Raw genomic sequence first — 23779 nt, forward strand, 5'->3', positions numbered from 1 at the left:
CACCTCAAATAGAAACAACCGGAGTTGTTCTGTTAAACTGAGTTGCTACAGGCGTATCTACACCAGGGGATACGGCACAGAGACTGACTCTGGCTAGTCTCGGTTTGGACAGCACAGCTACCAACACTGAGAAGAGGCTGTCTATACTCAGGAAGGAGCCACTAGGGATCCTGGGTATAGACTGAAGCCCGTGGAGCCACATCATTCCCACATCTGCTAACCTACCTACCCCCCCCTTTTTATATCCTGGACACCAGCTTGGCTCAGTAAGGAAGCTAGGGTGGGATTTATTTCTATTTTCCCCACCCTAGAACCCACCTGTCGGGTTCCCAAATCTTTGAAGCCTTGTCAGACAGTAACTGTACTTCATGCCAAGCATCCCTGTCCATCACAGACACTAACAAATTCTATTTGCTGCTCTTGCTGAGACTCACCTGATTCACCTTTCCTTGGCCCCAGACAGCCGATTTATCTGCCAGGACAGGTAGAAGTGTGCCTAGATAAGTCCGCAGGACAACTAAAGCTCTACAACAGCAGTGGGAAGCAGCCGGTCCACATGGGGGATGGGAAGAGGGATGTTTGCATACTCTAACGATCGTTTAAATCTGCTTATCTTCATCACCACTTGGGAGTTTTTCAAGACCAGGCAGGTGGTGTTTTAAAGCTGAGAATCTCGTTAACTGAGCTAACAGGATTTCAGAGATCACCAGAGATTCAGAAATTCCCTCAATGCTCATTATAAACAGCCATTTCAAAGCAGAAAAATTTCATATATAAACATAAAAACTGATGGGAAAAGAGAAAGAAATTCTCAGCAGAGACATACTAAAAACAATATATGTGTCCTAGTTCTCCAAATTCTAACAAATACGCACAAAAAAAATGCATCTTCTAACTGTATTTACAGGGCTAGAGATGAGGACTTGATTCTGTACTTTGACACTTAGGTCCTGAGGCAAGTCAGTACATTTTTCCTCACCACCTTGTACAATTAGGAGGATAACCTGTCCAGGCTATTCAGATTGCAACTTCTCTTATACAGAGAATTTAGCCTAGGAAAGAGTAACCTACACCACAACTTTCTCACCACCTAAACATACAGGTGCTCACAACACATCTTCGGGTGGAATACTTCCATCAAAAGCAGCTCTCAGACAACTCCTCACAATGCAAGGTTAAATCCAAATCACGTAACAGTAACACCCCTTAGTAACTGCTCTGCCACATCAAGCAAGAGAAAGAAGTATAGCCAAAAGAAGAAAAACAATCCTACTTACTTTATACAGCCAATGATGACCTGCGTCAAAGGATAGATCAACGGCTCCATGACCTCACTGGGATAGATTGTGCTAAGAACCCGACACCAGAAATACAGGCAGTGGATATACTGCCAGTTATAAACAGACTGGAAGTTCTCCTGCAGAAAAGGGAAAAACACAGGCACAAACCTGAAAATGTGGCATTTGAGAGGAGTTCACTCTAGTTTCTCTACAGGACTCATTTTATCCAGCATTCTCCAAGAGGACGTTGTGTGCTGTTTAGAGGAGTAACTAACATTCTAGGTGTCGCTTTGATGCTAGTGGCTGACCCACCATCCAGCAAGTTCAGATGCTGCATTGGCAACATTATGATTTGGTACTAGTTAGTGCCTTGAAGGAAATAACGAGCAACACACAGACTGCTTTTCTTCACAAGTGTGGCTCATTTGAGAAGGATGATTTAATGACCCAGCTCACAGCAGGTGGTGGGATGTGGCCAAGCATTAGGAAACCTTTAACTGTTCCATTTACCCACAGTCCCTGGGACAGTCCATGGTCTCCCACAGGTAGGAAGGCTGCAAAGTAGTACCCCTCTCTGACACCCTTGTAAATTGCCTTCTGGCCTCTGTAGACCAGAGGGCAGAAAAAGGGTGTGTAAAGCTACACTACAGATTCAAGCTCACGAGAAATTCATCTGAATTAATCTGGATTTCCCCTCTCTGCACTCAAACTCCTTTGGTTGTTATGTAGCAGCTTGTCCTTCCCACCTGAGGCTTCCCTTCCCTCAGCTGTATCAATCAAAACCCCCTAACCACCACCCCACTAACCCTGAAATGTAATATCAGTGTTCATTTTAAAGATGTCCCTACGAACATTTGCTGTCAAAGCAAGGACCAAATGATCAACCCAGCACTCCTCCCTGCTTTTGGGAAAGACACTACCCAGGATAGTTTCATTTTTTTCAATTGCAGAGTAAAAATGCCAGACAGCAGAGCTGAGAACAAACTTTCAGCTCTGTTTCTCAGCCAGTCTTTATGGTTACCAGCAAAAACAATGCAATAGGACAGCAGTGTGCCTGACATGCAATGACACACCGAACCAGCGTTTCAGGCTGGCTCAGTAGTATGGCTAGGTGTGGGTCAAGTCTTGCACCAGTCCAAAAGACATTGCTTTCAAGAACATTTGGGCAAGCCCCCACTTTCTCCCTACCATGTGCTTAAGCAGCCCATAGTGCCAGATTAAATAAAAGCCCAGAAGAGTGCAGGAGTCCCCCTTAAGGACACCCTTTCCAAAGAGTTCTGCAGGCCCATGTACTCCCCAGAACTGCACCAAGAATTTATGAGATCGCACTTAACAAGGTGCCTCAGCTCCAACTTGTGTTTGTTTCAGACAGACTTTCAAGGCCCAGGTCACCTCCTCTTTTGCATGGATGAAGCAAGATGAAAGTCCTGAAACAATGACAGAAGCCCTCAATTGCAGACACTGCACCAAATCTTGCAGTAGGGACTTAAGCTGCAACTGGAAATGGTAGAGCTCTCCCAGCTCTCACCAGGTCACCGAGATGTACCAAGAAGCTCTATTCTCAGCTTCTCTTGCACAGAAGAGAGAAGCAATCTGCTCTTGTAGTCACCTTCCATAACCACCCAGTGCTCAATTTAAATTAATTGGCTTATTACTTGGATTTGTATATTTTGGTTGTGTTGTTGTCAATTGAAGTTCCTACAACCCTCCCCAGCTGTGAAATCAGGTGGATTTAGGTCTTGTCTGGACCAGGACTGAGGGTGTAAGCAGCCAATGCAATCCAATTAGGGCATATGCAGCCCAGACTTCATTTATCTCTGCTCATTCATCCCCATGTCTGAACAGCCAGGAGATTTAACTGGTCACCAATCCTGCAATGTTTGGGAGCAGCTGAACAATTAATCTATAGGGGTCTGTTTTACTAAACATGAATAAAGCCAGGATTAGCAATCTGACTCAGATTTCCGAGGTCAGACTGGAGATGGCTGAAATCAGGGCTGCTCCCAAAAGGTCTGAGCTGCTTTGTTCAATTAAGTCCTTTAAATAGTATGGACTTCACTGGAAAGATGCATTCGTCCGGGTCATTCCTAATCTTCTTTACCTTGAGGTTTTGCAACAGAGGCTGCAAACAGCAGCTTCACAGAGAGGAAAAAGGGTGGTGCCCAAGGCAGAAGATGCAAAGCACATCACAAACTCTTGCAAGCTGGGAACAGAAAAGTGACTTTAACCCTGCAGTTGTCTTTCCTCTCCTTCCTTGCTGAAATTCTAAACACAGGCAACAGGTGATCTCTGAAGCTCCCAGCCCCTGGCAAAAAATTCCTTGGCACATTATGAAATGGGCCAGACACAAGTACCGACACTTTAGAGACACTATCAAAAGCCCGAACTGGCTACTGTAATTTTCCCCTCTCCGCACGTTCCCCATAGGAGGGTACGCTCCTTCCACACTGATGGGTACCTACCTTCTTCTTTATCATCATCGCACTGCGTAAGTGAATGGCAAGCTGACGGATATAGATGAAGGCATGCTGGTAAGAGGTATGTGTGTCCAGGGCATACATCTCTGTCAGTGTGCGCTGCATGAAGTTGATCATGGGCAGGACATTGGGAGAGGTGAATCTGGAATTCTTCACAAATGCGATGTACATTTGCTGTGCAGGAAAGAGGACAAGACACAACCACATAAACCAGAACAAAAACATTTTTTCACTAACCTTCCCCACCCAGCTATATCCAAACCAGGGATGAAGTGTTCCTTTTATAAGGCAAGTCACTTCAAAGGAATATGCAAAAATAACAATCCAGCCTGCTCCTTCTTCAGGGGAGACGGGAAAGAATCTGTTTACCACAGAGCTTGGAGAGGCCCCTGCCATTACTTCTCTGCAAGACGACAGAACTGTGGGATGGCTTTGAACCATACATGCTTATGGTTGGTTACAGTTCTCTCTGTAACAGTGGTACCTAAGCAAACTATACTTGGGAACCTCAGCTATTAGCTGAAAGATCAGAGCAGTTCAGTAGCACTGAGCAGTGTGTCAGCACTTGAGAAAAGCCCTCAAGAATTTGGAAGATGAGTATTCATCCAGTAGACAGATGAGTACCTGAGGTCTTCCCCGCTAAGACCCTGTGCGTCTCCAGCCGGAAAGGCAGTAGTAGGAAGCAGGATATCACTCTGACCTGACACAGAATTTCTTCCCTGTTTAATTTTCTGGAGATAGTCAGCATCATCTCCAGCACCTGCCCTGCCTAACAGGCTGCAGCTCATGCTCTAAGGTCTTCGCATATAATGTGAGAAAGAAAAGCTGCGGATCACAGAAAGTACCAGCCTTACCTTGAGCAAGGGACTTAGGTACACCTCTTTCTTGTAGCGGCAGATTTTGTTCAGCACAAGGAAGGCCAGTACTCTCACTGTTTCCTCACCTGTGCTCCACAAATTAATTGCTTGCTGGAACAGAAAATAAAACAATACAGATAAGCGAAGGGACAAAGAGCAGAAACAGGCCTGGTTACAGACAGGCCTGAGCTTCCCTCCTTCACACCAAAAAAGCAAGCGAGGAGGAAGATGACACAAAGATGGCAGGCTGTATTGTCACAGAATCAGTCACAACAGCACTGGCAGCCATTCTGTCCTCATACTCTAGCTGTGAGACCACACAAAAGGCAAAGTTGATGTTTCCATGATCAATAAAGGAAACTGTCCAATACTAGCATCTCTGAAAAATATGTGCACTTTTATTCATGTGCCTAAATACACATTTGAGCTTCTGAGCATAGGCACCAGCTTGTGCATGAGACAGCCTCCTAGGTTTTGTAAAGCTTCCTCACCATCCCCTAGACAGCAACACCACACTAGATTACATCTTCCAGCCCAAGTAATTTTTATGTCTTACACTGAATTCTGCAGAATACGACTACACTGCAATTACGCTCTAGCTCTCGCCACGAACACCAAATTCTAGTTTCTCAAAGAATGCTATTGAAGATGCATTTGTCTCTGGAGAGGGGACACCAGGGTTTGATTTCCGAATTTATCAATGTTTTTTCCCCTCTCGGCAAATAGGTTGCAATTCCCGAGATACATCTCCTCGTCGTAGTTGTGACTTAATTCCAGTTCCCTGGACATTCACTGTATTAATTCAAACGATAGAGCAGCAGCAGGGTTTGGAGCCAGAGATGGGACCCGTGTAAGGCAGCACTTCTGCTGAGACATATCCTTAGTCACTCTGGTACAGACATGATGACGAGCACCCAGTGCATCATAAGAATACCTACACTGGCTGGAGAGTGGTAGGTTAGTCTGTGCAGAGGTCTGGGCTAACAGGCAGCCCACCATTGACATGTAAACTCATTAATCTCAGTTTTACCCATCTCTGCATTGCATAAAGCGATCATATATTGGTCTCCTCCCTCAATTTCTTGAGAAGCAAATGAATAGATTTTGTTCTTCCCAGGCCTGCCTGCATTTGCCTGTTCAGAGTACAGATTCACTTGGACATGGCTGGCCCTGTCAGGAAGCATCTAGTACAGCAGGACCACAATCGTGGCTGATGCCTCCAAAAACTAATTACCTTATCTCCACTAATGAACTCCAGAGGAAATCAGAAAGATTCCAGCTGCAGGGCTGAAAAAGCCTACTCAAAAATCCCTACTGTAGCAGTGAGCAGACTGCTACACCTTCAGATATGAGGCATAACAGCCTCCCATCACTGTATACCAGTCATCTTTATCAAAGGGTTCCCAGCCTCATTTAAATGTTGCGTTGCAGCTTTTCATTTAAATGTCACCCTGTTGCCCTCTTCCGCTCTTCCACGCCTCCTTTGTTGTTCTTTAGTGCTCAGCAGTTGTGACTAAGTTTCTGCAAAAATATTCCACCCCCAGCTCTTGAGAGTAAAATACTATCACAGACGTACACACAGACTCAGCACACAGGCAGCAATTACTCCATCTGCTACGGGGAAGCAGACAGCTTCCCCAGAACACCTCCGTGTCACTTTGCATGGGGATTAGCAGTAGCTACACGCAGAGCCACATGCCCACTCACCTCAGCGTGAGAGTGCTTCACGGCACCTAGAGGGCCCGTAAGAGAAGCAGGAGTCCTTTCCAGGACCAAAAGAAAAGCAAGGGAAGAGGAGTACAAGAGACTGAACTGTCATGGGATCCAGCCCAAATACCATGAGAGGCTCATCTGAAGGGGTAAAGAAAGTACCTCAGGTCCAAATGACATATCATAGCACGTCACCTTACCTTGAGAAGTGCACGGCACTGCTTTGGAAAGGACAAATAGTAAGGCACTATGGAACTGACGTGCTGAAGGACTGCTGCACCGACTGAGGCTTCTGTTAAACAAGACAGGAGCTATAGAGAGAAAACAAAACACAATCCCATTTAGTGTGTAGCCCTCATCACCTCTTCCTTTACCATTAAGCATCTGTATTTTGCTGTTTCCAAGTATTTCTGTGTTACCAAAGGACTAGAAAAGCAGCCTTCCCCAGGATGAAGCTCAAACAAACCCCCAAAAAGCTCTATCGGGAAAGGAGCAGACACATGGCGGGTTAAATAACTCCCCTGTAAGTACATCACCCTAGCAAATGTGAGCTCAGGCTACTGGACTTGGATGGCTAATGGCACCTGAGCTCATCACATAAAACCTTTGTGTATACCGCAAAAGCTAAGTCTAGATACAGTTTAAGACATCTTACAGACGGCATGACACCAATGCCTCTGTCGTCTCACTACAAATGGTCAAAGCACAATGAAGACACCCTCAGTCTACACAAGGCTTGGAAACAGACCATCTGAGCTATCTGATAACTGACTGGATTTCACTAGGATTTCTTTAAAGGGAAGCTGGAATACTATTGGGTATCAAGAGGTTAACTCTAGCTCAAGGAAAAGGTTGGACAAACTATTTAAGAAACATCATCTTGGTACTTCCAGATTATTCAGCTCAGATCATCTGGAGCCAAACCCAGAGACATTTGCAGTTTCTAATTTGAAGACAACGGTAAGCTTAAAGTCACCTCAATTTGAGAGAGGTTCTGCCTGATGCAGTGCCCCCTCTTGCCCGAGATCCCAGTTGCTGGAAGCAGAAGCTTTTTTTCTACTTTTAACTTTCCTCCTCATTCTCCTCTTTGCACTGCAAAGATTCTGGACTGAGCAGGTCTCCTTTGCAAAGTCCCTCACACACCAAAAGGAAAGGAGAAGATATTGTTCAGAAACTACTATGCCAGAAAAACACTGTAGTGAAGCCTGGGACTGAGGGCACTCAGTACAGGACGAGGGATTACTTCAATGGGACTGCATTGCCAGCTTTTCCTTTCCTACTGCAATCTTTCATTCTGCTGCTGGCAAGAGGCACGACGACTGGAGAAAAAAAATCTCTACTGATCAAAATGCTCTTTCTGCTAAGTCATTCTGCCAGCTTACAGCTAAGAGACATCAGCACTTTCTTTTTCTTTCCTTATATCCCCTTCCCTCAGCTTCTGAAAAAATGAGTATTTCAATGTTGTTCTTTCGGTTTTAATATTCCAAATTTGGGGACGCATGAGGAAGCAATCTCAAAAAAATTAACTGGGGACAGGAATTTCCTTCAGAAATAATCCATGAATTGTCTCTAAAACACCAGACATCAGCAACTTTGGATGGATGGGATATCCTAGTGGGATGGAGTGTAATCATACTTGGAGATGTCATATGTGAGGAGTGGAGGTTGTCAACATAACATCTCCTTAATATTTACTACAAGAAGTGGCAAGATCATAGTGCCAAAAAATGAATTAAAGATGCAGAATGCAGGAGCACAGCACTTCAAACTACTTTAAAGCCCACTAAATATTTATTTGCCAGACAAATTAAGACAGAAAGAACTGCCAGAATGTTAACCCAGCCCTTTGTTACAGGCTACCTATTTTGACCCAACTGTCCTACAGACCTCCAAATTGTTAGACCAAATACTTCCAAAACAAGACGGGGAACTGGACAGATACACAAATCTGATACCCAAGGCTTTGAGACTCAGTGAGATTGCTTCTGCTCACTGCAGTCTCAGCCAGGAAGTCTTATTTATTCTCCACTAAGAAGAAGGCATAGAAACCAATACCCAAGGTTCTCAGTTTTGTGATGACTAGAAGGTCACCCTCAAACTGGCGTAACTGTCTTTTCAAAAGGAAGAGCACCTGAGGCTACAGTTACCTGCTTTGTAAACTATCTTCTTGATTGTTTGGCTCTCCTTTTAGCAGTGTTGTTTACAGATGCAAAAGTCCATCTGCCTCATTCCAAAATACCCTGAACAAAAGCACAGCAATGCACAGACCCCAATAACACAAATGTCCTGAAATTTCTTACTTGTATAGTACAGCTGAGGTACACTTTTATGTCCAGTCGCAGCTTGCTCCAAAGTGGGCTGGTGGAAGGGAGGACCATTCTGGAAATGAGCAAGAGTTGGGTTTAGCTTTAAAAAAAAAGCCCACCAAATAAATTAGATTTCAGCAGCACAAAGAACAGTGAGTTCAATTCCTCGATATTGCCAGTGAGTAAAGACAACTGCTTGCAAAGCAAGAAGTAAAAGAAGTAACAATTTTGTCATGGGTGAAAAGAAGTACTTCTACTCTGTAAAAACTGCATGAAGAACAGTATTAGAAAATTCAGTTCAAAGAGCTTCCCGGCAGAGTACCCAGATCTCTGGAAGCGTGATATGGGGAGCTGTGACAGCCAAAAAGCCCGGTGGAGACCTGAATCCCTCACACTGATGTTATTTTCCAGTCAGGCATTCCGCAGCCACTGCCTGAGAACACAGCAGGCTGGCTTGTGGCAAGAAGGTCTATTTTGGGGATCCAACTAGTTGCGAGACATTTGCTCAGTCTCTTCTAAACTTTTGACACTGCACTTGAAGTAGTGCCCCCAGGCCATCCCAAAATTCAGACATGGTCTGCACGAGTCAGGCCTGGGGAGGAAAGAGGCTGGTATTTACACAAAGAACTGGAATTTACTTCTCAGACTAGGCACCACTGTCAACAAGGAATCTAGAGTTTAGCTCACCCCTCCCTTCATCTGTGACAGGGAAATAACTGCCACAAAAATTACCCTGGAACTGAAAGCACTTCTGAAAGGCATTCAATTCTCACTCTACCCAACAACGGGAAAAACAGAAAAGCTCAGACTGTGAAGCAAGTAATAAAACTGTGTCCAGCTGAAACTCCAGAGGACTGAAGTAAAAAGCTTCTGTAAACATCTAATAGGCAAAGGGGCTAAATAAGGCTGCTCCAGCTTGCAAAACATACTGGGAACTTCACAGCTTGTTTTATGAAACTGGGCTCATAGTCCCCAGCTATGGCATTGGTTCATCCAGCAAGAGTTCAGACTGGTACTTAACTGAGTTTCCAGCACCTTTTCCAGTTGCTCCCAGGTAAGTCATGCTGATACCTATTCAATCATGGGCCCAGCCTGACTCTGAAACTCTTTGAGCACCAACCCACACAACAGCCAGATAATTCCCGGCTCCCAGGCAGCAGCTGAGATTTCAAAATTGTCATTCCTCCTCTCTAGTCAAATCAAATTGCATCGGCGAATGCAATACAGAGGTACTGGACCAATGCTGCCATTCTGGAAAAAAATGAATTGTACCATTCTTTGCCCAGTTGCATGCTTGTTTCCATTCCATCTATGCTCTAACAGTGAACAGCTCAAACTCAGATGATCTGGCACTCAGACCACCAGACTCTAGGGCGTAATACAGCTGGTAAAGCCCTGGATTAACTGAAGTTGCATACTTGCGATACTCTGCCTACATACAGGCAGAACGCTTGGTCCCTTTCTCTGAAAACCACCTCACAATGCCTTAACAGTGCTCCTGAGTGCAAGCATATGCAATTCCAGATCTCTTTCTGTTGAAGCCACGTGTCCTCTGCAAATAGCTGGAGTCTAAAGTTACAGAGGACACATTTCTGGGGAAGAAAGGAAGAACCTGGCTAAGATGACTGCGAATATAATCAGGCAACTTTGCTAGTGTTTTGGAAGAGCTGCCATCTTTTTCCAGCTTCGCAGCCAGGTTGCAGTTCTGAAAAACCCCAGCCAGCTTTCTCTCACCTGCAGTTCTCAAATCTCAGACTTACTTTTGTTTGGTCTTTGGGGGTTTCAGAAGAAGCAGCTTCTGCAGGCAGTGGAAGAGGTCCCGGACACAGAAGGACACAAGGGCATTGAACACTGGTTAAAAAAAGTCAGTAAAGCATTTGTAAGTGATTTTCCACATATTCCTGGTTTCTCAGCTAATCTGAAAAGAGCTCCCCAAGGAACTGAAGCTAGTAATTCCCACAGCAGAACTACTGCACTTCCACAAGCTTCCGGAAAACATCAGTTTGTCTTACCCTAGAATCTTTTATCTAAACAGCAAGATTACAACTGACAGCTTTCTGACACAGGGGCCATCTCTTTGCTCTCTGAGTAAACAGCACCAAGCACAAAAGCAGCCTGACCCATGACTAGGAGTCTATACTACCATCAATCTCCCCCAAACCACAACGAGAATTAAAGGCACTTTTTAATAAAAAGTCACAGAAATGGACATGTGAATTCTATGAGGTGTTTTACATTAAAGAATGAGATGTTACCAAAAGCAATGAAAGATATAAAAAGCCCTACGCCGGGCAAGAAAGGATTAAGGAGAACATGTGGGTTTTAGTCGTCCCACCCGGCAGTGCCAGTTCCAGATGGCACACAATAACAAGCTGATAAAACACAGTGAGAAAGTAGCTGCTAATTTAGTGGTAAAAGTAGGCGGGCTGCAGGTCACATCCTCCGAGACGCTAACAAAGATGTTTCCTGCTCAGCCATGCTGTTGCAAGTCTAAAACAGGACTATCTGCAAAACCTGGAGCTTATGCAAAAGGGGGCTAGGCTGGAAAGAGAGGTTGCATCTCATTTGTTCTACAGGCATGATAACCCTGTAAAGGAGGAGAGCTAGACACGCAGTATTTTGAGAGGTCCTGGCTAGGGGAATGTGAACTTGATAGTGCAACTGAACTCTGAACTGTTGTGAGGTTATAGAATGCTGTATGGTAAGAAGACTTAAAATAGTCTTGTAGGATTAGTTCCAAGAGGGATCAGCAAGAAGCCGCAGCAAAAATTGTCCAAGAAAACGTACACTACAAGCATACAAACAGTACCTAGCTTCAACTTCACGCTGACAAGTCTGGTGAATGAAGCATGGTACTTTCCTCAGCAGTCTGCAAGCCCAGCTGCTCCAGGCATGCACAGACAGGCACACTTACACACTGGGACACCAGAAAAGATACCACTGCCCAGACTCACTACCAGGAAGATAAGCTACTTAGGTGAAATGAAGCCTATGAAAGGGCAAGTTAACTCCTGCCAGTATTTATCCCCACTCTCTTCCAATAGCTAAACCTTCCCTACCAAATGACTTCCCTTCTCTCACAGTAGTATGGTGACCAACTCACCTGCAGCATCAGTAACTTGAAACTTGCTGGGATCAGCCCCACCATTATCTCCTCTGGTGGTTGCTACAGATGCTTTAAAGGCTTGAGTGATTTCATGGAAAAGCTTTGGTGTTAGCCTTCTCTGGGGAAAGAGGAAAAAAGATTGCTGAGGAGAAAAAACAAGCGATATTCTGAAACTCTGAAGCACTTTAGTGGGACACGAGTATTGGAATTCGTTGTAAGTTTGATTGCAAAAATAGCTCCGTCCTATAACATGAAGGAAAAATATCAAGACAGTGTTAACAAATGCTAGTGGCCTTCACTTGCTCTAAAATGGGCTTCTAGGGCTTTTAATTGGTTGGGGGTTGAGAAGCAATGAATCAGCTGCAAGCAACTATCCAATTTGACCTTTCCCTCCCACTCTTAGTCAGAAGCAGCAAGCCATTTCATCACTACTCAAAATGTGACTAAAAAAAGTTCTTGGAGCTGCCAAAGGCACAATGCTTAGCAAGAGGATGAAAAATCAGAAGTTAACCATTCTGACCTCTTCTGAGCCACACAAGTTTCTCTAGCTTCTCCCTCAGGTGGGGTGCAAGTACTCTAATCTTGCAGCCCAAGAAAAAATGCAAAGACAAATCGTGCTGAAGTAACAAGAGCTCCAGGAGTATGACCTTGTATGCGGGACATACATCTTCTCTATAGATTTTTGTGAAAGACGAACAAATCGAAAGTTGGTCTTTTAGAGGCAGCGGCACATGTGGAAGAATGTTTAAAGAAGAATACTCAAGTGCCTTGTATTCCAACTCCCTGCTCACCTCTGCAGCTTTTTTCCATTCTTCAACCATTTTCAAGCTCACGGGGATGAGACGAACTCTCTTCCGTTTGACTGTTTCACATTCTTCTTCATCTTCATCACTTGCTTCCTAGAGAAGTCGGTACCAAGACTGAGAAAAGGCTTATACACTTCTTTTCTCTTTTGCTGAGTAGCTACTAAAGAAGAAGGCAGGCAAGCAGCAGAGAATTTTATTAATGCTATTATCAGCACTTTGTGTAAAGCAGTAATGAAATTATGGGTATTACAAATTCCAAAAAAGCTACTTAAGCCCTGCAGCTTTGCTACATAAATGCAACGTGCGATAACATAAAACATCAAGGAGGAAGGATATCACTTGAGGCAAAACAAACTCTCACTGGGAAAGGAGACACAAAACCAAAGCCACAGAGAAAATACACTCTAAGGCTCTGCTTTCGCAGTCTTTAACAAACTCCTCACACTCAGTTCAAATCCACAGCTGACTTCTGGATTACAAGCCTGTACACCTGCAGATGATCTTTGGGAAAGCTCCTCCCCAGCCATCTGTGCCACTATAAGCCCAAATATACTTAGGCCTTGCACTGAAACTCAAATACTTAACATGCAAGTAATTGAAATCATTGATTTCAGCACTCCAAAATAGGGCCTAGTACCTCCAGTGTATCAGGTGGTATGTGCAACCCATCCTCCTCGTCAGAACTGTCCGAAGCATCAAAATTCAGCAATGTGCGATCGTTTTCCTCCAAAAACTTATAAAATTCAGGATCTTTGTCCTTCAGCCGGGAGAGCTGATCTTTATGTTCAGATGCCTTTCCCTTCTTCCTGGTAGATAAGAATTAACATGTGTTTATGCATTGCTCAGACTTCTGCTGATGCTGTAAGAAAAGCAAGCAGCTTCTGGGCACTAAAGCACACCTGGGCTAATTTGAATGGTGATGGATTTATCAGGGCTGTGGGCACAGTTCTGTATCCCATTTAACACCTGCTCTAGAGGACTTACAAAAGATTATTTTCATTCAGCACTAAGAAATCTTGACAGCAAACTATCAGGTTGTACTGGGATACTGACCAGAGGTCATGAAAACATCTTGCAAAACCAAAAAAGTCTGTTTCTCTATTTCCCAGAATTACTTTTGCAAGCTTTTTATAAAGAATACTGAAAGGTATACTGCCAGAGAAATCTGACAATGAAAGCTCGGTAAAATCTTACGTAGCACTAAAGAATTGTTTTGGCTTCTAGTAACGATTAGCAGTGCCTAAGAGCTACTTCATCATTTTCTACCTGCAGATACTCCAGTGTCTTTCAGTAAGAACAAATACACACAAACTGAGGAAAAACAAAGCAAGCTTTGCCTGACTCCAGCGTACCCTGTAAAAGATTAAAAGGATACACAGGCTTTTCTCCACTGCAGTTACTGAACTGGCATAGGTACGACAACCTGACTGCCCTGTACCCTGTAGCCACACTACGGTCTCGAACACGTCCCTTTTAGACACCTCTGACCCAGCTTGTCCCAGAAGTAGCTCATTCTGTGACAGACGCTACAACGAAGTCCCGCGGTTACTTACAAAAAGCAGGTAAAAGTAAAAAAACCCAACCAAGCCACCAAGCAGCGAACGCACTTTTAGCCGTGCCAAGCCTCGCCCAAAGCGGGCGAGAGGGGGGCACTCACGGCAGGCTGCCCGCAGGGACCGCCGGGCCGAGCACGACCAGCGGCACGTCCTTACCTCCCCGCCGGTCGGGCCTGGAGCTGCTGCCTCGCCTTCCCATCCTGCTGCGCCTTCCCGCTCTGCCGCCGCTGCGCCGCGGCCCCCTTGGCGGGCCCGGCGGCCTCCTCCTCCTCCTCCTCCGAGCCGCCGTCAGGCTCCGACTCGGAGCCGGCGGCGAGGAACTCGTCCAGGCTCAGCTCCGCCAGGCTCCTGGGGGCGGCGAGGGGGGGGGAAGCTCAGCGGGGAGCCGGGCCGGCAGCGCCGGGCCTGCCCGCTCGCGGCGGCCTTGGGGTCGGCAGCGCGGGGCTGACGAGCCACACCTGAGGCGGCGGCGCCCCGCGGGCCTCCCCGCCGCCGCCGCCCGGCGGTACCCCAGCCCGGCGGTGCCCCCGCCCGCGGTCGGTCCGGTCCGGTCCGTCCACCCTCCCCCGCCCGCAGACCGCTGCCGCCGCTCACCTCTTGCCGGCGGCTGCCATGCCGCCCGCCTCGCTCCAACGCGGCCGCCGCTTCCGCTCCCAGCGTGCCGCGGGGGGGGGCGGGGCGGCCCCGGCCCCGCCCCCCTGCCCGGCCCCGGGCCCGCCCCCGCCCGGCCCCCCCCCCGGCTCCGGCGGCCGGGCCGCGGGCTGCCTCAGCGGGGCCGGTGTCACGCGTGTCCCCGCCCCCCCCCCCCCCGCAGGACGGGCCCCCGCGCCCGGTAAGTGAGCGGCGGGGCGGGGCGGGGCGAGCTCCCCTTCCTCCGCAGCCCGGTGACACGTGCGCGGCGGGATTTAACTGCGGGGGGGGGGGGGGGTGTGTGTGTGCAGCTCAGCGCAGCGCAGCGGCGAGCCGTGCCGTGCCGTGCCGTGCCGTGCCGTGCCGTGCCGTGCCGTGCCGTGCCGTGGGCAGCTCTCCCACGGCTCCGCGGCGGGGTTATTCCGGGTGAGGGAGGAAACCGCAGCCGCGGGGCCGCCCCGGCGCCGGCCCCGTCCCGCCGCGGCCCGAGGAGGAGCCGGGCACCTGCCCGCCCCCGACCCGCCCCGTCTCCCCGCCGCGGGGCCGGCGGCAGCGGTGCGGGCATAGCGGCGCCCCGCAGCATCCCGCGGCCGGGCCGGGCTGGGCCGTCGCTGCGCCGGAGCCGTGAGTACCGCCGGGGCACGGCCCTGCCGCCGCCCCTTCCACTCCCTCTCCCCGCGGCGGCGGCGGCAGGGCCGGGCCGGGCAAGGGCCGGGCACTCGGACCCCGCGGGAGCGCCCCGGACGCGGCGGCGGGAGGCGGGCGAGCGGGAGGGGTTAACCTGGGGGGGGCCGGGGGCAGGAGGACCCCCCCCCCCGGAGGAGCTCTCCATCACTCCCCGCCGCTGCTCTTGCGCTGCTGGCGGCGCGTCCCTCCTCGGAGAGCAAGTTTGCCCGTCGGGGTACAACGCAGCACGTCTGGAGGAACAACCGGTGCCGTTTCTGAGCGGCCGCCTCTGCTGCTCGCTCCCCGTACCTCGGCATCTCTCTGCAGCTGAGGCCGGCAGCGTTTCTGTGCTAAGCCTGGTCTCCTTCCCTGTCCTCTGCCGAGCCGTGGAGCGATCCCTTTGGTAAAGGAAAAAGCTGCAGCTTTAGGGCCTTGCGGGATGCCGGGGCCCAGGGAACAGCTGCAGAGAGGTTCTGACAGTTGCGTTTTTGCTTACCCTCGGTGGAAGCACACGGGCTGTTCGGTATCATTGGCTGCGGGGGAGCTGAAGGGCACAGGGAGAAACGATGCCTCAGGTTTTCTGGTAACTTGGCGGAAAGCAGGAGGCAGCTTTTTTCTGGCCTCTGCAGTGACCGTTAGGGCAGAGGGCTCTCCTCGAGCTACAGCATCTCTGTTTGTGGAGGCGGTCCTAGGGAGCAGCAGGCCAGGGCAGGCAGCTGGTTTGGTTCTGCTGGCTGAGCAAATACCTCCCTCTCCGAGGAGCGCCGGCCCTGGGACCTCGGCTTCTCTACAGCAAGGAAGAAATGCAGCGGTCGGGTGCCTGCCCCTGCTCTCTGTGCGTCAGTTCACGGCCACCGACTGGCTGGACTTTTGCGCTAGAAAAGTGCCGAAACGGTGGCCTTGCTTTTATGGGGTCTCTCTGTAAAGGAAGCCTGTTCTCTTTTGACTTCAATGGCCTCTGTCTGATGAGTGCTATCTTGGGGCGCTCTCCGTTGCTGGAGACCACAAGGAGGGAGGTTAGCTCTGGAGTGATTCAGCAACATGTGGATATTTGGGTGCTTTTGATCCTGACAGTCTCCAGGTGCACTAGGCTGATGCAGGTAACTTGTTGCCCCTAGGACAGGGCACAGCTGAAATGAGCCTCAGAGAGCTACTGCCCTTTTTTAGTATGGATGGTCTGAAGGCACGAGCTGCATTTAAGGATGGGAGGAGGGATGGCGCCTCCGCGACAGATTTGGGATGTCTATGTGCTAGCATTTTGCACTGGGAAGTGCTGGTTTGCTACAAGTTTGCTGCTATGTGGCTCACTGACACTTCAATGTACAATAGCCTTTTGGTTACGATCACTACAGCCAAGCAACCACCTCTGTGGAATCTCCCCCCTCTGCACCCCAAGTTTCTCTCCTGACCCATGAGCATCTGCTGGAAATGCTTTATTCAGCATGGCAGTGAGTAAAACTCTTAGGGATCTCGGGTGTAAAGATCTGAGTTTCCTTCCTGAGAACTGACTGATTCATGAATCCCAGCAAATAGCATCTAATTCAGAGCGGACCAGGAGCTGGCAGGCATCGTAGTCACCTGCTCTCTTGGCTTGACAGTCTAGGATCCAAATGGAGTTGCTCCTTAGTATCTTGGGTAGCTAGGGTGGTCCCTTATGCTTTCTGTCAGCTAAGGTCAGCTTGGTGAGGGTGGCAATGGAACCTCTTTGCTCTACCAGCCCGTCTGGTGGCCATCCGCCCTTGCTCTCATCAGCATCAGTCTGGGTCTCTGTAGATGGAGTGGCACGTGAAAATCAAGGCAGGCATGCTCTGAAGAATGGAGATCTGCTGGGGAGACTCTTCTGGGTTCCGGTCTTGCTTTGCTGCATTTCAGGCTCAGCAGCTCAAAAATCAAAAAGCCATGCTGAAATCTCAGTGCTGGCTTCTGTATTTTCTCAGGTGCTGGAGCCTTGCCTCCAAACCCTTAGGCAAGCTGGACTTGGTAGCAAGAGAGGCTTCACCCTTTCCACCTGGCCTGCTAGAACTGGCTGCAAACCACGCTGCCTTCTCTAAAGGATGTGACTCCTCAGGGACAGGAATTCAAGCTCCCTCAGCTGAAATTCCCAGCGTCTGGGACCCGCTGGCCTTGGCGGGCTCCCAGTGTACCAGCAAACTCAAGGCCATTATGTCACATGCTCCTCATAGCTCACTTTTCATGTATGTGGCCTGTGCTGCTGCCTGCAAGATGATGTGAGGGAATTCTCTTAATTGTTTTCTGGCTTGAAAACAGGCTCCCACTGCTCCACAGTGTGAAGCACCGAGCTTGTTCAGAAGAGGAAATGCAGATCTGCTTACGTGGTCCTGTACATCTACGTTGCCAACCCACACTACGACTGAGGCTGGTAGGAGGCTCAGTAAGCTGTCCGTAAATGTGGCGTGGGCCATGCAGTCTCTGCGAAAGGGATGAGGCCAGGGTGCAGCTGGTGACCTCCGCTGGTGGCCTCCTGGTTCGGAGAGTCACTCATGAGCAGCGTTTTACAAGGCATCGGCAGCAGCATTGTTCCCTGGCTTATCCGTCTGTAAAAGATCCGCTCGCCCGTTTGCAGCCAGCAGACCCGCGTGCTTTTTCCTTCTTTCCTAGTCTACCGCTGGAGCCACTAGGCCACCCTGCCGCGCATCATGGAGTCAACTTTCCCTTTAGAAGCCAAGTGGTAGCTCGTGCTGAGTCTCACCAGATTCGTCGCTCTCATCTGACATCAGGGCACTGCTGAGCGGTAACGACCCGTTCTGAACTGGCCCACTGCCACCTACTCGAGACACCATCACCTCGCGCAGTGGACACGTAAAGGGCACAATCGTTCTTTGAATAGCTGCTGGCCAAGGATGTTGCAAGCAGGGAGCTCCTGGGCAAGTCTAGGAGCCAGGAATATTGAGATCCTCTGATACGGGCTGCCTCCAATGACCCGAGTGCTCTCGTCTTGTCTGTTTACCTGTCTGAAAACTGAGCTGGGGACAGAGATGTCTGTCACGGGGGAGGCTAGAGGGAGATCAGGAATACCATGGTGATGGATAGCGCAGCTGAAGCTGTTAACTATCACTCTGCTGCCTGGAGAGGAGACTTGCTTGGTGCCTATGCGTAGAGGTGTTTGGCACTGCTTGTGCCATAAAATAGCACTGGATGCGACAGTAGCTCCTCTCCTGTGTCTGCTGAGGGACAGTGGGAGGGGGGAATTAGGACATGACCCACATTTCCAGTCCTTGGCAGAGGCAAAGAGCTCCTTTTGCTTAGAGGTTGGTGTGCTTTGTGCTGGACTGTAGGAACTGCTGCCTAACCCCAGTGCAGCTGGAGACCTGCGCATTTTGCTGAGCATCTCAAGGCATGAATTAGTTTCCATTTCTTGTTTTTTCCTAACCTGGGAATTCGGCAGTCCCAAACCTATTTGGGTCCTGACCCTTACAACCAATTAATTACTCAAAGTGACCCAAATGTTAGCACAGGTGCCTCTAAATCCCTCAACCATGGAGTCCTGCTTGGAGCTGCTGTGATCCCCTGTGTGCAAAGTACTAAAGGTGAAAGCTGAATTCGAAGATGTCTCCAGGAAGAGTTGCTGCCTGTGCAAAGTGTGCATGAGAGAGGGAGAAGATTGTGTACCCAGATAGGCACTAAGCAGGCTGGATACCCTTTATCTCTTTCAGCTATGGGAATGTCCCGGTGCAGGCATGGAGGCTCTGCCTTGCGCTCCCTCTTCTCTCAGCTAAAGCACTTCTGAGCGTGAGCTGGGGTAACTGAGGGCAACTTTGAGCTGAGTTTCTAAACAAAACTCCCCAGGAGTAATGGGGAGAGAGGCTTTAATTAGAAAAGACCTCGAGCCTTCCGTGTGCACCAGAGACGATTGATTACAACCCACTGAGTTGCTGAAAGACACTGACTAGGTCAATGTGCTGAATGCCCTTCTTGCCTGAAGCCAGCACTGCCTCTGTGCTGTAGAGCTGGCAACTGAGTGCAGTTTTCCCTCGTCCTCCCCACCCCCTTGCCGAGGCTCCACATCCTCCCTGGCAGCTTGTCACTTCTCTGCAGATGTCTAGACAGGAGGATTCAGTGCGTGTCAGTTATGCCTAATTCATTAAAAAAACCCAAACCCTATTGAGAGCTGGGGATTCTCAGTCCTGCAGACTCAGCGCTGTCTGCGGTGCCCTGTGCTGCCTTGAGGCTAGCTCAGAGCAGATGAATTCCACCGATCGGCAGGAGCAGCGCGCGCCTCGCCCTCCCATCCGCAGCAGGGGAGCTTGGGGAATAGAAGGCAGACATGTGGTCAGGGGCAGTGCTGGCAGCGGGAGCAGAAGAGAGAGAAGTGTTTGGGGCTGAGGTGCATGCTCCTAACCTCTCCTTGCAGCTCACCCCAGTTGTGTGTTCTTGGCGTGCTCATGTCCTCCGCCGTGTCCGTCAGGAGCTGGCAGAGGGATGCAAGGTGTCCGAGTCCTCAATCTGGCTGTCTGAAACTGCCAGCTTCCTAATTCTGCTGTCCCTCCTGCCACCTCTGAAGGCAGAGCTCGTGCCAGGAATGACAGCTCCCCTTGCCACGTTAAGTCACATTTCCATCAATATTTGCAGTCCTGGCCTCTGTATAGGTGCAGCTGTAAATCAGCCATCACAGTAGCAACGACTGGACCTGCAGTTCAGAGCATCTAGTTCACTTGCTGCTCCTGAACTATTAGGTCCCTCTGCTTCCTCACACTTGCTGGATCTTCTAGGCTGAACACACAATTAACCTTATATTAAAAAGACTGAACGTGAGCTGCTGCACACTGTCAGTGTCTGTTTGAATTCCCTGGATGCAGGTAAAGTGTTACAGGGGCTGAGAAGGGACCGAACCCCGAAGTGTTGTATTGAGGGGGACAGAGTTTTCTGTCTGTATCAGTGACACTAATGTGACAGGTCCTGGTGGGGACAATTGCCTAGATTTAGTGCCTGCTTTGCATCTGAGTCCTGGGCATATACAGCTGGATGATTTCCAACCCTCTTTGATTGTGTTTATTGTGGGGAAGGGAGCAGGAAAGGTAGGAATGCAATATATTTTGTAATGGGCAGTGCCAGGCCCTCTGAAAGAAGCAAGAATTTGGGATATCCAAGTTTGAAGTGTAAGGGCAGGTAGTGTCTATCTGCTGTAGCTTGTGAAAACAGCCCCGGCGTCTTAGACATGCCTACTGCAAGAGGATTACTGATGCAAAAATACTCCTAGTCATCTGGTAGTTTAAAGTTTCTCTTTAAACGCGGGCTTCAGAGCCGTGGACAGGGTTCAACAAAAGGGATAGCTCAGCCAAATTAACGGGGCTTCCACAAAGCAGTAAGGAAGGTGAAAATTTGCAGGCCTGCAGTGTACTCAGCTGCATCTCGGGATGCTGGTACGAGCTGTATTAGCGGTCTTACTTTGCAACAGCACACCAGCAGCTATTGTTACTGCCGGCTCAGCTGTTTGTGTCCCTTGACTGTTGAAGGGAAGGAAGAGAACACAGGAGCACATCTTCTTCCCAGCCCTGCTCCCAGGAGGAAAGAAGCTACTTGCGCTTGCGTGCACACCCTCACAGCTGGGCAGGGGCTTGCCCGTGCCCCCTTAGGCTGCCCCGGTCTAGTTCTGCCCTGAGCTTTAATGTGTATTGCGTGTTTCAGTTCTTTGGGAGAATGCTGAATTGCAGGAGGCTGCATACTGGCAAATGGCCCGTGACTCCTCTCAGAGGGGTTAAAAATAAGAATTCTGATTTCTGGTGTAGGGGAGATGGAGATGCATTTGGAAGCAGCGATTCCTGCCTGTGACTCCAGTGTCAAGCTCCTTCTTCCCCAGGGGTCCGTGCTGTTGCTCTGCCCCAGGTTGAGTTTTGCTGTGCTGTTGTGGAGGGCACTGCTTTGGCTCCGCCGCTTGGAATGGAGATCTGAAGCTGCTGGGCACAAGAGTAGCACTGCCAGCAGCCCTTTCCTGCCTGGGGACAGAGCCAGAGGAGGTCCGTAGGCAAAAAAAAGACTTTGTGCCTGGGAGATGGACCCCCAACGCCAAGGAAGGGGAGGAACCACTCCTCCGAAAGGGAAACTGGCAACATGGTGCCACCTTATTGACCTAGTTTGTGCTGCCCTCTGCTCTGTTGGTGCCGTGACATGCAGGGGTAGAGGTGCGTGCCAGCGAGGACTTAACGTCTTATCCTGAAGGTCTAGTGGCAGCACTTCTGTGGGAGATGCAGTGCTGTGCACAAAACAGGTCTTTGTAGCTGATTTATCAGGAAAGATATCAACATAGGGATAGGGCACACGTGGAAGTGATGGATTTAAGTATGATTGTATGTCAGACCTTAGGGCATGTCATGCCTTAGAGTAGGGGATGTCACCTTATCCACAGCAAAGACTTGTCCCCAACATCTGACCAGCTGTACAGGATGTGTCTTTGCAGTCTCCTAGCTAGCCTGGCGGACACAAAATCTCCATCCAGGCTGTCAACAAAAAGCCATTCTCCAGGGCCTTCCTGGGGAAAGGGCAGGCTCTGAACTTTCCCCTGGAGGATACTCTGTTCCCTGTTTATTGCTCAGCATGCTTCTTTTCACTCTCATCAAAATATGTTTTTTTGTGCAAAGAGAACAGACCTCCCTTTGGGCAGGGATCATTTGCATTAATTAACAGAGCTGCTATGCACGGCCACGCTCTGTCGCATAGGAGCCAAACAAACGCCTTCTTTTTTTTGTCATAACCTAAGAGTTATTACAAGTCAGCCACCGCATCCATTATAGCTGATGCGTAACACGTGCATTCATGCTGCTGCATGCTCCACAAAAGTGGGCTTGTATTTACTTCCCCCCGCTGGAGCTCTGGACACTGCTTTACTGTCTCTTGTGGTCCAGGCACTGTTCCCCATTAATTATATCTTAGCGGTGCTCCTAGACCTTCATTTCCTGGGAATGAAGTTTTACAGGAAATAAGGAATATTCAGCGCTGCCAGTGAGGCACGGTTCAGTTCAGGCACAGGGAGCAGCACAAGCAGCAGTGGGGTGTCCTTTCCCTTTTTCCCCACCGATTATATTCTGACCCGTTAAAGCAAAAGAGCTCTGATGGGAAGAAGTTATTGCAGAGCAGAGGGGACACTGGGAAGTGGGACTGAAGGGGCTGTACCCACTGCAAGCCTTGGGCCGGACCCGTGCCAGCGCTCCCTGCACTTCAGGATGGAGACCTTTTCCCAAGGTGGCTGGTGGGTGGGTGAGCTGCTCTCCAGGGGAGGGATTGCTGAGGCTGTAGTGTGGCTGTAGCAAAAATCCATCAAGCAGAGCTGGTTCAGGCTGCCTGCAGCTGTGGGTTGAGTCAGCTGTGGACTGTCCCCCGGTGCGGGGATGCTCTTGGGAGCCCACTGGCAGTGCAGTGGCTGGGATGGCGTCTCCCTCTGGCCCTGCTCCCTGCTCGGTCACGTCAGAGACGGAGTGACACAGCAGTGGTGTAGCTCAGGGTGCTGCACAGTGGCGTGGGCAAGGGAGGCACCCGTGGTGTTTCAGTCAAGCTCTTCAGAGCTCTGTGACATGCATGCCAGCCCTCGCTGGTGACAGCAGGGGGGTGTGGATGGAGAGGGGAGTGAGCAATAGCTGGTCTCTACCTCTTGGCCATGGGAATCATTGCAAGGAAAGATAATGTCACCCTTGTCGCTCTCTGCATTTGTACTTGCCCAGAGTTGTGCAATGACTCAGTGGCAGGGCTGGGAAGAGAGCCCAGCACTTCCGACCCTCTTTGGAAATGCATTTGATTACTGTGATGCCAATGCATCGGCTACAGCAACCTTCAGTCTGTTGTGCCCTCTATGTCTCTCCCCTGGCCGCTGGAGCTGAGTTGTGTGCTACCCCCTGCCTGGCCGGGGCGGCAAACCTTTCCTCACCACTCTCCAAGAGTGCAATGAGAAGCAGTCCCATCTTCTCCCTGCTCCTCTGTCCTGTCCTGCATTGTCCCCCCTGGTCCTCCCACCGCTGTGGAGCCAGGAGCTCCCATCCTTTGCTAGCAGCGCCCAGGAGGGGCGAGGCGAGTGGTCTCAATTAGATCTGGGGCATGACTTAAATACTGATGGGGAGAAGTATGCTCAGCAGCATATTAAAAAGATAAACCAGCTCGAGCAGATCAGGAAAACCCTCAGGCTTGCAGCTAGGGAGGGGAATAAAGGCAAGAAAGCACTGTCCGTTCTCTGCCACTACATGAGGTCTGGGAAAGGAGCTCCTGAGCACAGGTAGAGATGCTAATAATTATAAACCGCCTTCATGTGGGCACCTCTCATCCAGCAGTGTCCACGCATGTGAAGTAACATGCTGAGGGTGTCCTAGGGATGTCGCAGCTTTCTGAAAAGCTCAGCTGAGGGGTGTGGGAGGAGAAGGCCAGTTAACTCATGGACTCTTC

The 23779-nt window shown here is 49.6% G+C and overlaps 1 protein-coding gene across 1 annotated transcript in view; it reads right to left on the reverse strand.

The window, feature by feature from the left end:
- Positions 1–14724, reverse strand: part of NOC2L (NOC2 like nucleolar associated transcriptional repressor) — a 54001-nt gene extending 39277 nt beyond the window's left edge. The window contains exons 1-11 of the mRNA XM_076356337.1: positions 14693–14724; positions 14255–14446; positions 13180–13348; positions 12528–12635; positions 11734–11854; positions 10391–10481; positions 8625–8703; positions 6525–6635; positions 4612–4725; positions 3743–3931; positions 1278–1417 (exon numbers count right to left, since the gene is read on the reverse strand). Coding sequence (XP_076212452.1) covers positions 1278–1417; positions 3743–3931; positions 4612–4725; positions 6525–6635; positions 8625–8703; positions 10391–10481; positions 11734–11854; positions 12528–12635; positions 13180–13348; positions 14255–14446; positions 14693–14712 — 1334 coding nt within the window. The 5' untranslated portion in view covers positions 14713–14724. The remainder of the gene's footprint in view (positions 1–1277; positions 1418–3742; positions 3932–4611; positions 4726–6524; positions 6636–8624; positions 8704–10390; positions 10482–11733; positions 11855–12527; positions 12636–13179; positions 13349–14254; positions 14447–14692) is intronic.
- Positions 14725–23779: the final 9055 nt, after the last annotated feature.

This window comes from Aptenodytes patagonicus, chromosome 19 (genome assembly GCF_965638725.1).
Source record: "Aptenodytes patagonicus chromosome 19, bAptPat1.pri.cur, whole genome shotgun sequence".
Lineage (NCBI taxonomy): Eukaryota > Metazoa > Chordata > Aves > Sphenisciformes > Spheniscidae > Aptenodytes > Aptenodytes patagonicus.